At 43.1% G+C, this 18,955-nt stretch overlaps 1 protein-coding gene across 1 annotated transcript in view; it reads right to left on the bottom strand.

Moving 5' to 3' along the window:
- The window catches only part of Lrmda (leucine rich melanocyte differentiation associated), a 1,029,801-nt gene that overhangs the window by 1,007,444 nt on the left and 3,402 nt on the right, over window positions 1-18,955 (bottom strand). Inside the window, exon 2 of the mRNA XM_052733588.1 lies at window positions 14,582-14,682. Coding sequence (XP_052589548.1) covers window positions 14,582-14,682 — 101 coding nt within the window. The remainder of the gene's footprint in view (window positions 1-14,581; window positions 14,683-18,955) is intronic.

Genomic DNA, 18,955 nt, shown 5'->3' with positions numbered 1-18,955 from the left:
TCTAGGAACCAAGTGGCTAAGACCTAGGATTCTCGTCGCTAGCCTAAAAGTGAAGGTAGGACAAGAGGGGACTCAAGGAAGAATTGGGGATAACAGGCATTCCTAGATTTCATAAGAGGGCAATCTGGCATCTGTACCAAAGCCTGCCCTTAGGAATTTGTTCAAAGTAACTCATCAGAGAGATGCTCATCCATGAACATTGTAAGGGTATTTATAATTGAGTTACCGATAATGGGAAAATTTAGAAGCAACCTAACTGTCCAACACTACCGAATGATGTAAGGTACCATCAAAAATTCTTACATAACGGCCTACTAGATGCTTACCACCAAGAGTAATGACCTGAGTTTGAGCCTCAGAACTTACATGGTGGAAGGAGAGAATGGACTACTGAAGGTTGTCCTCTGACCTCCACAAATACAAACACACACACACACACACACACACACACACACACACACACACACACACACTCTCACTCAAAATAAATGTAAAAATATTTTAATTACTATGCAATGGTTACCAAAATAAGAAAAAGTCTGAACGCATGCATCATTTTAATGGCATCAAAAAGACCAGGAAGACCACACACCCATAATGCTAAAAACGGTGATCCATAATTGATAAGATTATCAGTGACACGAGACAAAAACTGTCTCCTGCTTACCTTCCTGAGTTTTCCATTATGTCTACGTATATTACTGCCTTTAAGAAAACAAACTTCACGAACCAATCGTAAGTCTTTCACATACATAGATGTCAGCGTGTGACTGTCAATGCGTACAAATTCAAGGTGCTATGATATGGCACTCCTCCTGGCTATTTGCCAACTACTCCTCACATGCTCTACTCTCACCCCAAAGCAGATAAGAGGACCCGAGCCTGGAAATAACGCCCCAAGAGCTCATCTGGGCCATATTCCTGTAGCTGACCTGGTTCCCATCCATCACAAGAAGAATCAGACCCAGGCTGAAGAGGGGGAAGACAAGGACCTTTGGGCCTTTTAAGGGAGATAGAGGTTTTATTTGGGTTTCTTCTCTGGCTTCCATTTCCAACATAGAACTTGATAAGACACACAGTGGCTCCAAAGACTTTAATCTCCAGAAAGACGCACTGAAACAATATAACCTGAAATCCACAATTTTATCACGGAGAACTAACCAATTTATTGGACAACTCAAGTGGGAGGAAGATGGACTTACTACAGTTAATACAGAAGACCATGAGCTGTAGTAGGAATGGAAGAACACACACACCATACCATCAAGCAAAAGTTCAGAACGTTAAAAATCCATAATTAGCCGGGCGGTGGTGGCACATGCCTTTAATCCCAGCACTCGGGAGGCAGAGCCAGGCGGATCTCTGTGAGTTCGAGGCCAGCCTGGTCTACAAAGCGAGTTCCAGGAAAGGCGCAAAGCTACACAGAGAAACCCTGTCTCGAAAAAAAAAAAAACAACAAACAAACAAACAAAAATCCATAGTTATCTTTCTGCCAGTATGAATAAGTACCCACAGAAAAATGAACAGAACTCTTTGTATATATTGTGTGTTGTATATGTATACATGTATGTATGTATGTAAGTATATATACACACATGCATACATGTATTTTTAAGTATAGTTTTGAACACACAATAAAGGAACAGCAGGATGGGTAATAACTAGAGGACCATCCATAGGTCTTTTTCAGTGTCAGGATAATCTCAGAGTCTCATACATGCTAGTCAAGTGCTTGGCCCCTGAGCTGTGTCTCCAGCACACACAGAACTCTTTTCTGAAGGTGATTCACAATGACGAGTAACTGGATGAGGATGAACAACAAAACAACACAGAAGGATATTCTCACATGCTTGTTTAAAGACTAATGCCTCCTTTTTAACATCTTTGACAAGAGTTAAGTTCAAACCTGGCCAGCTGTGAGGATATGTCCTAGAACAGACCAATAACAAGCCAGGCAATTAAGTCAACAAAAATCCCCAACAAAAGAAAGCCCAAGATCTCCTGGATTCACTAGTGAACTCTACCAAAGAGAAGAAAGTTCCTATCAACCCTTCTTGGACTGTCTCAAATAACAGAAGAGGTAGGAAAACATCCAAACGCATCTTTCAACGCCGGCGTTGCCTCTTATACCACAGCTGGACAAAAAAACATTGCCAATATTTCTGATAAACTTACATTTGAAAATCCTTAACAATACCAGAAAGTGAATTCAACAGCACATTAAAAGGATCATATACTATGGGACAGGATTGGCACAACATATACAAATCAATAATGTCATAGCCCTCATCAAAATAACAAATGATGAACATTATATAGTCACCTCGGATGCAGGAAAAAGCATTCAACAAAATCCTGTACTCTTTTATAAGAAACTCTCAATAAATGCGGTACAGACAGGATGTACTTCAGTATAATGATGATCTTACATCAGCCTCTCCCTGGAGAGCTGCTGGCAGTTGGTGGCTCCTGGGGCAGGGGGAGTCACTGTCTTCAGTGATACAGCCACTAGACAGTCTCCCATGCCCCAGTGAATAAGTCATAGCCGTGCCCATTTGTGGGCATCCTGGTCAAATTCAGTGGGCCACACAACAAAAACATGCCACTAAAAAAGATACACTAGTAGGAGAGGGGACTTGTTGAGAAAAGAGAGTTGGTGGAGGTAGGAAAGGAACAAGAGAGGGTGAGGTGGTAAGTATGACCAGAACATGTCATACACGTGTACAAAATTGTTCAAAATAAACTATTGTTTTAGGATATAAATTAAAACAGTGAAAGATGACTACAAAAATCTGAGTTAAGATTTATGTTTATTTTTAGCCAGGTGTCATAGCACATCGCCTTTAATCCCAGCACTCGGGAGGCAGAGGCAGGAGGATCGCTGTGAGTTCAAGGCCAGCCTGGTCTACAAAGCGAGACCCTGTCTCAGAAACAAACAAACAAACAAAAGAAAAGATGAATGTTGATTCTTAATTATGTGTTCGAGAATGTGCTTGTGAGTCCAGGTGCCTGCGGGGGCCAGAAGACAGCAGCAGACCCCCTGGAGTTGGAATTACAGGCAATGGTGAGTCACTTTGGATGCCAAGAGCTGAACCCAGGTCCTCCGGAAGAGCAGCAAGGACTCCTAACTGCTGAACATCTCTCCAACCCCAAGATCTGAGTTCTTACACAAGACGGTCAAACACAGACTGGCAAGACGGCTCAGCAGGTCAAAGTGATGGCCACCAAGTCTGACACCCTGAGTCCAGTCACTAGGACCCACATGGTGGAAGGCGCTATCCTCTGACCTCCACTTTCACGCTATGATGTAGGCTCATGCATGCATGTATGCACACACACACATACATGCACACACCAAATAAATGTGTAAAAAAAATTTAACATTTTTTGGGGGGAAAATTTTCTTTCCTTTTATTGAACATAGATTTTTGTTGCCGTTTTTCTCACCTGATATATCCTGACTACGGCTTCCCCTCCCTCTACTCCTCCCAGTTCCTCCCCACCTCCCTCCCATCCAGGTCCACCTCTTTCTGTCTCTCATTAGAAAGCAAGCAGGCTCCCAAAGGGATAACAATAAACAAAATATAATATAATATAATAAGATAAAACAAAAACTAACACATCGAGCCCAAGAGAATTTTTTGAAGGAATGAAAAACTGTCCAACCACACAATAAACTTGCCTCTGACAGAAAAGCTTGTTGTGAGGAGTGGGAAGATGTCTAGTACAAGCCAATGATGTGACAGTTCACTACCTGATAAGCGCAGGCCGAAAGATTTAAGCAGTTAGTGTGCTTTTAAATGTGGCCTCTGTCATGTATGCACACCAGTAGTAAATACAAGATTCTTGATCCTGGAACCTGGGAGTTTAGGTTTTCAGAAGCTGCGAGGGATCCATGATTTTTATGTGGTGACCAGAGACAGTCTTATTCTTTTTAGTGAATGTCACATCATTGAAAAACTGAATCTACGGGTGACCAAAATACTTTTAAGAGAAAAAAAAATAAAGTCTGTATATGACAGGCCCCAGAAAGCATCACATGGAACGGTGACAAGCTGGGAGGGTCTCCTCGTGCATAGAACAAGGATATCCACCCTTGTCACTCTTCTTTCACAGAGTTCTAGAAGTCCCAACCAGAGCAATTAGGCTGGAAAAAGAAGTAGTGAGCCTCTAAATCAAAAGGACAGAAGGAAAGCTGTGTCCGCTGGCACACGGTATGTGCGTGAACACACACATAGAAGCCACAGAGAGTCTACCGAAACGAGCTCAGGCCAGGTTCCAGACACAAGACCAACACAGAAAAGTCAGTTTCACCCTATACACCAACAACAATCCATAAGGGGATGAGCAGACAATCCCAGTTACAATTTAACTGAAAGAAAACATAAAATATTTGGTGATGAATTTAATCAAAGAAGTGAAAGATCTACTCACCAAACACTATAAAACACTTCTGAAAGAAATTAAAGACAATACAAACAAATGGACACAAAGTCTAGGTTTATAACATGACTTTATACTTAGAATGAGTATCAGATCCAATACGATCCCTACCAAAATCCCAACAACACTTCTCACAAAACCCAGACGATCTTGTCTACAAATAGACAGCATGATCTTGAGCAAAAGGAAGAAAAGCTAAAACAACAGACCATCTAATTTCAAAATATGCTGCAGAGACAGTTACCAAAGCAATGCAGTACTGTCATCAGACAAACAACAGAACAATGGAGTGCAGTACAGTACCCAGACAGAAATCCATCCACTCATGGCTAAATGGTCTTCAACAAAGGCACCAAGACCACACCAGGAGACAGGATGGTCTCCTCAATATGAAGACTTAAATTAAGACCTGAAACTGCAAGGCTACTAGAATAAAACACAGAGCAATTATTTCTTTTTTTTAAATTTTTTCTATTTTTTTAATTTATAGTATAATTATATCATTTCCCCTTTCCCTATCCTCCCTCCAACTCCATGTACCCTCCTTTGCTCTCTCTCAAATTCTCGGCCTCTTTTTCTTTAATTGTTACAAATGCGTATGTGTGTGTATACATGTGATTACTCCTAAATACACAAATACCACCTCTTTGGTCTGTATAGTGTTACTTGTATGTAGGTTTTCAGGGCTGACCATTTGGTACTGGATAACCAGTCAGTGTATTCTTCCCTGGGGGAAGACTATCTCTCCCACTCTCCACATTCCTTAGCTGCCTGTAGTTCTTCATCTAGATTTGAGGCCTCCTAGGTCTCCCCATCCCGTGTTAGCACGTCTATTGATGTTGTCCTTGTTCAGGTCTTGTTTAGGCAGCCGTGTTGGTGAGACTTCAAGGGTGTAGTGCTGTGGGATGTCTTTCTGTACACTGTGAATAGGTATTGTTCTGATTGGTTGATAAATAAAGCTGCATTGGCCTATGGCAGGGCAGGATGGAGACAGGCCGGGAAAATCCAAGAGAGATAGTGAAAGGAGAAAGGAGTGAAAGAGACGCCAGCTGCCATCCAAGGAGCAGCAAGATGCCAGCAGACTGATAAGACCATGGCCATGTGGCAACTTACAGATTAATAGAAATGGGTTAAGTTATAAGAGCTAGCTAGTAAGAAGCTTGAGCCATAGGCCATCCAGTTCATAATTAATATAAGCCTCTGTGTGATTATTTTATAGGTGGCTGCAGGACCACAGGGCTGGGCAGGGCCGGAGAATCTTCCAGCTACATTTTGGCACCCAGACACGGTAGCAAGAATTTCCACCCAAAACCTGAGAAAGCTTTTTAAAAAAGATTCTAAGGGTTGGAGAGATGGCTCAGAGGTTAAGAGCACTGGCTGCTCTTCCAGGGGTCCTGAGTTCAATTCCCATCAACCACATGGTGGCTCACAACCATCTATAGTGGGATCTAAGGCCCTCTTCTGGCATAAGGTCATACATGCAGATAGAGCACTCATATATACATAAAATAAATTTTAAAAACTCTTTGAAAAAAAAGATTCTAAAACGGAGTTATCATCAGCTTCCTAGTTATGTCTCTCAGGCAAACCATTATTACAGAGATGCCAAGGTTTGTGGGCTTGAGCTACAGCATGGCAGATTCCGGCTGCAGTACACAGAGGCATCTCCAAGGTGAGCAGCATGCTGTGTGGCAGATTTAGCTTTTACTAATAAAAAAAAATGTTACTGGGCTACAAGCTGCTTGATGGAGGCATAAACCCACTGCCCAAAGCTGGCAGTAAAGGTACCTCTGCCATGTTGGGAAGCTGAGATGGGCGGAGTCAGCAGCCAAAGCCTCTACTTCAGTCCTAACCACACTGCAATTTAAAGCAATGATCAGAAAAGGATTATAGAGACACAAAGACAGATTCACATGGAATAAACCTCTAAATGGTTTACAATGTATATAAAAGGTACATAGGCTTGAGAGAGAAAAGAGAAGGATATAGTCAGTCATAAAAATAAAATTAAGTCTTAAAAAATGATATATAAAAATAAGCCATTAAAAGATGGATATTACACAGAGAGTCTGGATTATATTGTTTTGAGTTTTTTTTTTTTTTTTTTGGTTTTTTTCGAGACAGGGTTTCTCTGTGTAGCTTTGTGCCTCTCCTGGAACTCACTTGGTAGCCCAGACTGGCCTCGAACTCACAGAGATCCGCCTGGCTCTGCCTCCCGAGTGCTGGGATTAAAGGCGTGCGCCACCACCGCCCGGCCTGTTTTGAGATTTTTTAACTGCAGAAAGATATTTGATTATAAAGGCTGCTAAGTTAAAGCAATATATATGTATATATTTTAAAGGTATCTTGACTTCAAAATTTATGTCTAAGGATATGTTGCTTTGGAAAAGAAGTTCTGCTTTTCTTTCCACAGAAAATGAAAAGCTGTAGATTCCTTCCAGGTTAATATGGTTCCATCAAGGAATACCCCCTGAGAGGTCTCCAGATGATCCAACATTCAGAACAGCTTCAAGGCAACTGGCTCACAGACTACTCCAGTCAGGACTTGACCATAATCCTAAAATTTTCTTTGTGTCCCCATAAGACTACCAGTGGCCCCAATCAGCAGGAAGTAGCCTAGAAAACTACACCCACATTCTCAATAAATGGATTATGGATATTTGTCTTTCTTTAGGGGTTGGTTACAAATTGTTATTTGTCGCCGGGCGGTGGTGGCGCACGCCTTTAATCCCAGCACTCGGGAGGCAGAGCCAGGCGGATCTCTGTGAGTTCGAGGCCAGCCTGGGCTACCAAGTGAGTTCCAGGACAGGCGCAAAGCTACACAGAGAAACCCTGTCTCGAAAAAACAAAAAAAACAAAAAAAAAAAATTGTTATTTGTCATAGTCAATCTCTTTCTAAAAGAAGAAAGGGGGATATGATATAGAAATGCAGGATATAGATATGATAGGATAAAAGAGTAGATTATTGAATATACTTTTAAAGAGCAACAACTTGTTTGAAATATTTTTTTTTTTTTTTGGTTTTTCGAGACAGGGTTTCTCTGTGTAGCTTTGCGCCTTTCCTGGAACTCACTTGGTAGCCCAGGCTGGCCTTGAACTCACAGAGATCTGCCTGGCTCTGCCTCCCGAGTGCTGGGATTAAAGGCGTGCGCCACCACCGCCCGGCTTGTTTGAAATATTTTATATTGCTATGGATTTTAGTTTATTGATACAAATTTAAAGTTAATTTTGTTATACTGCGTGTATATTTTTGCTCTTGTTTAAGGTATTATGTTTATACAACTCATTTAAAATTGTAATATATCATTAAGAAACACAGATTAATAGTCATCTATGATCATCAAACTTAAAGTCACATTAGTTAAGTTTTTAGGTATACAAAGATATATTTCAATTAGGTAGGTAATCTTCAAACAATTCAAAGACCTAAAAAATATGGCATTTAAAATGTTTTAAAAACTTAGACTTTTCTGGACAGTGAGACACATCTGCTCCTGGCAGAATTGATTTACTTCAAAGAGGAAGATAGGTATTGAAGACACTCCATATGGAGTTTATCTTCTTTTTGGCAAAACTGGACATTTGGGTAAGAAACAGCTCTTGCCTGGACTGATTGATAATATGTTGTATAAACTGGACGTACAGGACCCATAGGAAAATGACCACTGAATTTTGCCAAAACAAGGCGAAATGGTCCTTCAGGTTCCTGCTTTGCAGAGGAGAATGCCAGACATTCTTCATGACACAGGGAGAAGTGACTGAGAAACTCTAGGCCTATAGGCTGAAGATGGATACCCCAACATTGCAGAGGAACTTTGGTTGACTGTCCAGGCAGCCAGCTGTCTCTGTCATTTCCAGAATTTTGGAAGCTCCTTACAATGCACTTCCTGTTTACTTAGGTAATATTATATCTTTCTGTGGTCTTTGATGGAATTGAAGACTAGATAGTTATAATTATAGTTTTCCTTAATCATGATAAAAGATAAATTAGATATAAAACTTTAGACTCACAAAAGTAGGATAGATGATAGAATATTTTCTAAATTTGCCAAATACAAATAGACTAGATATTGTAACCATAATTCTTGCTTGACAACTATTTTGTTATATGTAATTTTACTATGTTAAGGTTAAAACCTTCCTTTTTGATTAGACAGAACGGGGGAAGTGCTGTGGGATGTCTTTCTGTACGCTGTGAAAAATGAGTTGCTCTGATTGGTTGATATTCAAGCTGCATTGGCCTATGGCAGGGCAGGATGGAGACAGGTGGGAAAAATCCAAGAGAGATAGTGGGAGGAAAAAGGAGAACAGGAGAGATACCAGCCACCATCCAAGGAGCAGCAAGATGCCAGAAGACTGGTAACACATGGCCACATAGTAACTTATAGATGAAAAGAAATGGGTTAAGTTACAAGGGCTAGCTAGCAAGAAGCTTGAGCCACAGGCCATCCAGTTCGTAATTAGTATAAGCCTCTGAGTTATTATTTTATAGGTGGTTACAGGACCACAGGACTGGATGGGACTGGAGAAACTTCTGGCTACAGTGTAGCTTCTCTGACATTTCTAGAGAGGGGAATAACAGAGTACAAGTGTTTCTTTGGGGGTGGGGGTTACACATGTGTTATGACGCATGTATAGAGGTCAGAGAGCAACTTGTAGGAATCAACTCTCCCCTTCCACTATGTGGGTCCTGGGGATCAAACTCAGGTCATCAGTTCTGGTACCCAGAGACTTTACCCAATTAAGCCATCTCAATGACCCAAGGAACTGTTTCTTGGTATTGTTTGGGCAGTGATTTTTTTAAGGTACACCACCAAAGCAAAATCAGACAAATGAGGTTCCATCAAACTTTACAAATCTTTCACACTAACAATCATCAGAAGAAAAGATAACTTCTACAATATTTGTACACCATGTTTTTTTTATTGTATGCCATGTTTGTTAGTCATATTTGCAGAAGTATAACAAACTGCTGGACAACCAGCTTAAAAGGAAAGGTTTCTTTTAGCTCAAAGCCTTGAAGGTTCCAGCTCATGGTCAACTAGTCCTCCTGCTTTGGGGCATATGGCAAGGTAACATCATGGCAGAAGTGTGCAGCAGAGGAAATCTGTTAATAGCCCCAGTAGCCTAAGACCTCCCATTAAATCCTACCTCCCAAATGATCTACTACCTCCCAAGAGGTAGTGTCCCTAAGAAGTAAGAGTCCCCAAGGCTGAGGACTAGACAATTATCTGAACCATGACAGCATAAATATAGTGCAAGATTTGTATCCAAAATGTATAAGGAACTGAACTCAATAATAATAATAATAATAATAATAATAATAATAATAGTAACCTTACCTTAAAATAAGCAACAGATCTGAATAGACATTTCTCAAAAGAAGACATGTAAATATACAAATAAATAAATGTTACCATCACTAAATGTCATGGCTAATCTTGGTTGAACGTGGAATCAACTAAAAGATAAACCACTGGGCATGTATGTAAGGGATTTTCATGATCAGGTTATTTGAAGGGGGAAGACCAACCCCTTCGGTAACAGCCAGATAAAAAGAGGTCCAAGAAGAACACTTCACTTTTTGCCTGCTTGCCTTCACGTCTTGCTGTCAAGTTCATTAACCTTGTTGGTGAGTACATGTACCATGTTGCTAACGCTGCTGCTACTGCTATATCCCTTTGCTGATGTCATAACCCAGCTTCTTTGGGCTCTCAACCTGCAATGAAGACCAGTGGCTCTCCAGGAATCCTCCAGACTTTTGATGCCATGCTGAGACATTACTCTCATAGACTGAGATATCAAGCATGAAGACAGCCATTATTGGGCTACCCAGACTGTATCAGGGTAGTCAATCTAACAACCCCTCTTTTAATATATATTTAATCAGCTCTGTCCTTCCAGAGAACTCTGACTAATACACTAATCATCACGAGCACACCAGTGGAAACCACAGTGCAATTTGATAACTCACCTGTTATAATAGCTATTGACATAATGACAAAGTATAACAAGTGTTGGGCAGGGTAAGAAACACAGAGAATGTTTGTCCACTCTCGGTGGGGATGTATGTTTTCCATAGTCTGAAGGCTCCTCACAAAAATTAAAAACAGAACTACTGGGTGATATGTAATCCCACTTGGGGGTGTAAAGCTAAAGGAAATGAACTCAGTGTGTTGAAGAGACGCCATCACTCCCATGCTTACTGCTCTACTCAAATCAATCAAGATACAGAGCCAACCAATTGTCCACTGACAGTTGAGTGGAGTTTAAAACGTGGTACTAATACAAACTAATAGAATCTTACTCGCCTTTAAAAAATAAGAACATTTACTACATTGTGAGTGGGCCTGAAGGACACTGTGCTCAGTCAAATAAGACAGACACAGAAAGAGATAGGTGCATCTCAACATGGAGTCTGAGAAGTTTAACTCACAGAAGCAAAGAATAGAACAGTGGTTGCCAGGCTGAGAGCAGGGAAATCGGGAGGTGCTAGTCAAAGAGTAAAAGGATTCAGCAATATAAGATGAGGGAGTCCCAGCGAGTACATGAAGCCAGATCCTTCATTCACAACACATACACAGGAGGAAAAAGAACCAACTCCAAATGAATTCAAGACTTAATCATTGTCCGCTGTACTATGTGGTGAGTAGAGTTCATATTGCTGGATTATGAGCTTGATATTTGCTAAGACAGTAGATCTTTAATGTTCTTACCACAAAAAATAGCTGTGTGTGTGTGTGTGTGTGTGTGTGTGTGTGTGTGTGTGTGTGTGTGTGTGTGTTTGAAAGTGAACCATATCACAATGTATATCACATTGCACACCATAAGTACATGCAATTGTAGCTGTCAGGTGTATCTCAGTATAGCCGGGGGAGAAGCAAGAAGTTAGCATTAGTGTCTCCATAGAACATCTCTAGATAGAGAACTGAGCACAAAAGTTGAGAAATAGTTCAGAAGAGTGCAGAGCAGAAATGGGAGGCCAAAGGACAGAGATGTGGAGAGTTCTGTCCCATTGTTTGCATGCTTGATGCTTTGAAATATTGTGTCACATGGAGGCTTTTAGTATTAAAAAATAAATAAACAGAACCCCTTCCCCCCAAAAAAATTGTGGCCTAACACACAGATTATAGCTGATCTTGCAACCTAGGGGAGTGCCAGAGTTTCATTGCTCTGAAACACACACACACACACACACACACACATACACACACACATGCATGCACGCATGTGTGCACGATGTCTATAATACATAATACTGTATTTGGCTTTGGAGAAAAGAAGTGTCCAGAATAGAGCCAAACAAGCTGCCAAGAAGCACAATTGCAGGCAACAAAGCTGAGAGATGCCAGAGCAGGGGGTCATGGGACAATCAACTAGAGAATGTGGTCTCTACAACCCCATGGACATGGTGGGGGTGGGGGTGTGTCTATAGAGAAATTTCTACTGAATAAAGGATACTTAATATACTACTTCATTTGGATTTTTTAAGGGTTTTTTTTGGGGGGGAGTTGGTTTTGTTTTGTTTTGTTTTTGAGACAGGGTCTCACCATGTAGCTCAGGGTAACCTTGAACTTACTTCGTAGTCCAGGCAGACCTCAAACTTGCAATTCTCCTGCCTCAGTCTCCCACATACTAGGATTATTACAGGTTCAGGCCACCATGCCCAGCCTTGTTTTGGTACTTTGCGGGCTTTAGATTTTTTAATTAATCTTTTTATTAATTCTTTGAGAATTTCATACGATGATCATACTCACTCCTACTGCCCCTGTTACTTCTGGATCCACCTCCAACCTCCCACCCCTCCCACATCTACACTTGCTTACTGAACCTGGAGCTGGCTGGCCAGCAAGCCCCGAACATCTCCTGCCTCTGCCTGTGCAGTGCTGGGGTTCCAGGCGCCCACTGCCACTCCTGGCTTCTTACACGGGTTCTGGAGATCCAAGTCAGATCCTCAGGCTTGCAAAGCAAGTGCCTTTCTGAGTGAGCCACCTCACCAGCGCTGACCCCTGAAACCTGGCACATTCGGTCTTCCTGTCACACACCCACATCCTTTAAATGTGAGCTGTCAACCTCCTATTCCTCCTGTCTCTCTATTCTCCTGCTCTCAATCTTCTCTTTTAAAGAACAGGTAGTTTAGTAACTAAAACATCTGAGATTTTTATGTGACTGAAGGCAAGGCAGACTGGTGCCTGTGTAAGTTCAAGAGAAACGATGCCACCCACCTTCACACACACACCCAATTAGGTAAGTAACGAGGGTCAAAGGTGATTGAATCCCAACGCATGGGCTACCAGTTTCTTGCCCCTCTGGCCCGGAACTCCCTCCAATTTAACCAGCTCTTGAACATACACTGTCCACGAGTCTTTGGCCTCATCCTTCCTTCCTGTACCCCTGCTCCACCTCAGCCCCAGCCAGCACAGAGCTCACACAGAGTACGACACAGACAACATCAGGGTCCTGAGCGGCTAACAGGTCTCTGCCAGCTTAATAGCACAGACAACTCTTTCCTCTTCACAAAGGAAAATGGCAGCCTTCACTATTCTCCCTCAAAGTCCACTTTACACACCTCTTATCCCTAAACTTTCCCACATCCGGGGCACATCCTTTCCTATAAGAACTATTTCTCAGTCTCACCCCTCAGAGCCAGGTTCCTTCTCACTGCCTGCCTCTCCACGCCTCTCCAGGACCAGCATCCTCTCAGCTACAGGTAGGCAGGGCTCAGGCAAACAAAGACGGTTGTTTCCTCAGACATAACAGTTCTCCTTCCCATGACCTGTGCCCACTGACACCCTCCTTCACAGGGCCCAAGTCTCTTCAGACTCACCTCTAGGTTTCTACCAGACATTCCCAAGGCAACTACAGCCCCCAAGCCACGAGGCCATGGACCCCTGGAGGCCACCCACCCAGGCAAAACTCAGAACATTGTGGCAGGACATGACCTCTTGACTGGGTCCAGGCAGAGGAGCTGTGGAAGGTGTGAATGTCTTAGACCCAGTTCACTCCAGGTTGACTACTCTGCCCTCCCTCTGACACCAGGACCACAAAGCACCCTGGGTTTCTCTAGAGGCAGCAATTATGTTTAACCATCTTTTCTACTGACATTGCCATGCTTAGCTTTCCACATCTGCCCAACGACTCAGAACCCTCAGGAGTGAGAGAGTGCATACACAGGGGCCCATTTTCCCCGTCACCCTCAAGACACCCCTTTTCTCCCATGCAGCTCAGTGGTATTGGCCTAACTGAAACTATCATTCTCCTCCATCTGCTGAGAGCCAGTTCCCCGAGTGTTATTCATTTTACCCCAAATTCATCATTCCAAAGTATCCCCACAAAGATTCTAAGGCCTAAAAGCAGGGACATACCTGGGTCTTGGAATGATGCTCAGGTCCCAAGAAGAGGGCAGGATGACACTCAAGAACATCACTTAGAGGACAGCTAAATGCAGCCAGCTCAGGAGCAAAAGCTGCCTTCCTGACCCCTGTCCACCTGTCCCACCGATACCTACTGTCCAAATATCTCCAACTTTCATCAGCTAAGCCCACCCACCAGCATAAGTCACAGGAAGAAAGGAAATGCCTACTGCTGTCCTCCACTGGACTGCCATACAAGACCACACTTACCTTGGGCCAAGACTCAAAGAGTTGCTAGAAATCCCCTCCCCTCCCAACCACACCACATCAACAGTAGTCCTTGGAGAGAGAGCATCCTCATGAATATTGAAAACACACATGCATACCCTATCTGTAATTCAGCACATTCTGTGAGGGGCAGTCATTCTCAAAAAGCAAAGCTCAGCACCCCTAAAACACTCATGGTGCCATCTCATTCCTTCCCCAAAAGGATTCAAACTCATGAACATAGGCATTCACAGGAAAGGGAAAGAACAAAGGAAAAAGCGGACGGACCTCCCACGGTCATGAAGTGAACCATGCTCAAAAACTCCGACCTCTGAGGCTGCACTTATTAGAAGGCTAGCCAATGAGTTACCTGAAGCAGCGCCAGACTTTCGGATGTGGGTCCATGTCTCTCCAGACCCTGCACAGAGCTGGGACCTGTGACTTGCATCTGCCAGCCCAAGGTCCTGGAGGGACCCGGGTGGCCCAGGCCTGGCTTGCATCTCTTGAAGGTTACATACCTCAACAGGTTGAAGCTCAGATCAAGCCTCTTTGCAAAATGTCCGCAGTCCCTGCCGAGCTGCTCTGGGATTTCTCTGCAGTCCTGGCCTATGTAAGACACCTGTGTAGTAAATGTAACAGAAATGGAAATTACCCAGCTGCTCACAACCCCGAGCCACAGATCACACAATTGCTTCCACAACTTTAATGGCTGGCTCCTCAAAACAAAAAGGCTACACTGTGCCTATTCCCCCAAGATTTTACAGATCCTGCCAATAGCTCCCCTCTCCTGGCACAGTTAGCATGATGGAGACATATTGTGGCATGATAGAAATTAGGTTAAAATTGGCTAAGATGCAGGTGCCCAAAAGAAACCCAATGTCAGAGCATATGGAGATAACCACAACCGTCAGCCGTCCACCCTGACCTTTGTGACAGTTGCCCATCTGTTCTCTCTCTCTCCCAACCACTCCGTAATACTTTGGTCCTCTACCCAGCATGCCTCAACCTTTTCTCCACCTTCAGGAGCAATCGCTGAAGTCACAATGGAAAGTGGCCCACCTTCTGGTGCTGCCACAAAATCTAATCCATAAAGCTCATACTTGACTGTACAATCAAGTTATTTTAAAAAAGGATCTCAAAATCACGCTGAAAGCAAGTTCATGGTTTTGTTTTGCCTTGCACTCACAGCTCAGTGGTAGCACGCAGCCCTCGGGCCACAGGCTGAACACCTCCTATACCTTTGGACCCCCAAGGTGCTAACAATCAGGGTTGGGCAAGGGAATCTCCCCAGACCATCAATCCCATCCTATGGCCACTGTGTGTAAAATGCCCAGCATAGTCCCAACCAAGCTGGGGGCAAGGTAAAGGGTGGCATGTAGCCAGAGTTGCTGAGGTTCTCCCATAAAGAAGACATGTGTTTGTTTAATGTGTGTATTTTGCCTACATGTGTGTATGTATATCATATATGTGCTTAGAGCCCAAGGAGGCAGAAGAGGGTATCAGTACCCTGTAACTGGAGTTATATTATAGATGGCCATCAGCCTCCATGTGGGTGCTAGGCACTGAACCCCAATCTTCTGCAAGGGCAGCAAGCACTCTTTACCACCCACTATCTCCCCACCTCCCTTTTTCCTTCTTTTTAAATTTTTATTAATCTTTTGAGAATTCCATGCAATTATATTTTGATCATATTCACCCCCAACTCCTCCCAGATACACCCCCAAGCTCCCACCTCCTCAGAACCACTTTATATTTTGACTTATTTATGTTGACCTTATACTCCTAGGTGTAGAACAACACACTGGAGGATGGTTGACCTACCAGGGGCCACATCTTAAAGAAAATTGACTCTTCCTCCCCCAGAAGCCATCAACTGTTCATAGTTCCTCAGTTAAGGATGCTGGCTCCTGAGCTTCCCCCTCCATGATGGAATGTTGAATGACTTGGTCTTGTCCAGGTCTTGTGAGGGCAACCACAGTTGCTGTAAGCTCATGGATATGATGGCCCTGTCATGTCCAGAGAACACTGTTTCACTCCAGTCCTCCCCATCTCCAGCTCTTACAATCTTCCTAACCCCACTTCCTTGGTGGTCCCTGATGGTGGGGGTAGGGAGTAGGAGGAAGAGTGATGTGGATGTCCCATTTCAGTTCTCCAATGACACTCTGCACTTTGAACAGCTATGAGTTCCTTCATTAACAACCTTCAACTAAACACACACAAAAAAAAAAAATTCTCTGACATCTGAGAGCTTCACTAACCTATGGGCATAGCGATATGAATTCAGAAGGTCATTTGATAGTATGTTCACTTAGCAGAATAACAGTAGTGGGTTCATCCCTGGGTTCTCACCAACCTTGGGTTCTTGGCCAGATTTACAGTACCAAGCCTGAGTTTCCTCCTGCGGAACAGGCCTTAAGTCCAGTGATTGGTTACCCCGATAATGTTCATGCCACCATTGTACCTATGGGCATAGCTTGCCATTCTGGTCATTATTGCGTTCACATCAGAATAAGACTATCTTGATGGCATTTTCCCCAGCAGTGTACATGGCACCCTCTAGCCAGAAAGCTTTTGTAAGCCTTTTGCCTCCTTCAGCATTCTTTTTATTTTTATCTTATTTATATAATCATTTAAGCATCTCATGTGTATTTCCAAATATTAAAAGGCCTAGCTGAAATTTGATCCTAGAAATTTTGAGAAGACTTTCAGGGGCCCTTCTCTCTACTCTAACCACCCAGTCTGGGGATTGTTAGGATTGTAGGCTGCAGGCAGAAAAGCATGCATCATAGATGAGCAAGAGGTACACAGACATAAAACATTACTGAACTATACTACCTTCAAATACCAGGTAGAAACCTGGCGCTTTGTAGCTATAACACTGATCCTGTCTTCCAACAAACCTACCTTCTGTGCAGACAGACAAAGATGTCTTGGGATGACTGACAGATCTCCAGAGCACTATGTTTCTTAACAGGGAAGAAAATATGGTGGTCATCAGACATCCTGGGATATTGGCCTGAGCCTTATGGATGACAGATAACCAACCATCTCAGAACTACAAAGCAATGTCACAGCACCCCCAGCACCCTCCTTTTCTCAAGCCATTGCTCATGCTTTCTCCCACATGGTGACAAACTGCTGACTTTTGTCATATTTTGTCTCATATTTTCTGTCTTCCCAGTCTCTGTCCCTCAGTCACTTCATTCCAGGAAGAGAGACAGCGAGAGAAGAAGAGGTAAAAAAAAAAATAGCTAACCCTGCTGGGTGGTGACATCACACACCTATTATCCCAGCACTTGGGAGGTAAAGTAGTTGCCTGGGTAACTGAGTATGTTCAAAGCCAGCCTGAGTAGCCTAGCCATGTTTTGTACACCTCTAAAGGATGACCTCAACAAAATAACTTTGAATTTTGAATTGTTTAACATGTATTTATTTACTCTCTCTCTCTCGTGTGTGTGTGTGTGTGTGTGTGTGTGTGTGTGTGTGTGTGTGTGTGCGCGTGTACACTTGTGTGCCATGGCACACCCATGGTAGATAGAAAGCAACTTCTCTCCTTCCACCATGTAGGTCCCAGGATGAAAATCAGGCTTAATGGCAATTGCTTTTACCCACTGAATAACAGCCCAATAAAATAATTTTTACTCATACTGATATGATAAATATCATATGTGATATTAAATATGATAATAATAATAATAATAATAAAGGGATCTCACGTCAATCCTCAGTCTTTCCCCTTTCTATACTAGATCCATTCCTTTTGCAGCATTGAGAGCTATAAAGTAAGCTCTGCTTCTAAGCTGAGGTGGAAATCACACACCAAGGAAAGATTGGGACTATAAGGTCCCAATCAATCTAAGGGCTTGGTCTCAATCTGTCACATGTTCTATAAGTTCACATTAACCCTCCAGGTCCATGAGGACCCAGGTTTGCGATCACAGACGCTCCGCCCCAGGGAACAAGTTCTGGATCCATTTTTGAGCACCAGTGTGGCTCTCTACGAGCTGTTTCCGTGGATAAGTCCCAATGTCCTGGAACCTGTTTCCCCTTTTGTTTTCTTCACTAGAGAGTTGCATGTAGCCCAGGCTGGCCTGGAGCTCACCATGTAGCCGAGGATGACCTTCAGCTTCTGCTCCTCCTGCTAGGTTTATGCTGGGCATCAAACCCAGGGCTCTGTGCATGCTAGGCAGACATGTACTCTACCAGCTGAGTGACCCAAGTACTGTCACCAACTCCCACCAAAAGCAGTTACAATAGCACAATAACTTTTTTTTTTTTTTTTTGGTTTACGAGACAGGGTTTCTCTGTGTAGTTTTGGAGCCTGTGCTGGCCTCGAACTCACAGAGATCCACCTGGCTCTGCCTCCCGAGTGCTGGGATTAAAGGCGTGCGCCACCACCGCCCAGTGCACAATAACATTTAATAAATGCCAGTCATGTGACAAGCATCATTTGCACCCTCACAAAACAGCCTTTCGAATCAGGCAGCATCGTCACCATCACACTTGTGTAACAGGGATAAAATGACAGATGAAAGGCACTGTCTCTGATGTGGAGAGGCCACCCAATCAATAGCTGTTGTTTCGGGCCAGTATCCCCATGGAGAAGATTGGTTATTCTCATTATCTCTTGAGCCTAAGATTTCAGCGCCCAAATTTCAAGTTTGCATTTATGTCTGTACTTGAATCCATGCCACATACTGTTGCTGTCATACATTAATGGAAAAAAAGAAGATGTAATGTTGAATATAAATGAAGCATTCAAGCCAAGAGAAGCCAAACAAGGTCAGGCCCGTGATGAATAAAAAGATTTTACAGAGAAAAATGATGGGACAGTACCAACCTTCCCACTTACATGTCAGCCACTGGCCCATGGTGGCCCCAGAAGCAGCAAT

This window comes from Peromyscus californicus, unplaced genomic scaffold (assembly GCF_007827085.1).
Source record: "Peromyscus californicus insignis strain IS unplaced genomic scaffold, ASM782708v3 Scaffold_12__1_contigs__length_115047231, whole genome shotgun sequence".
In the NCBI taxonomy this organism is placed as follows: Eukaryota; Metazoa; Chordata; class Mammalia; order Rodentia; family Cricetidae; genus Peromyscus; species Peromyscus californicus.
This window is presented reverse-complemented; position numbering and strand designations above follow the sequence as displayed.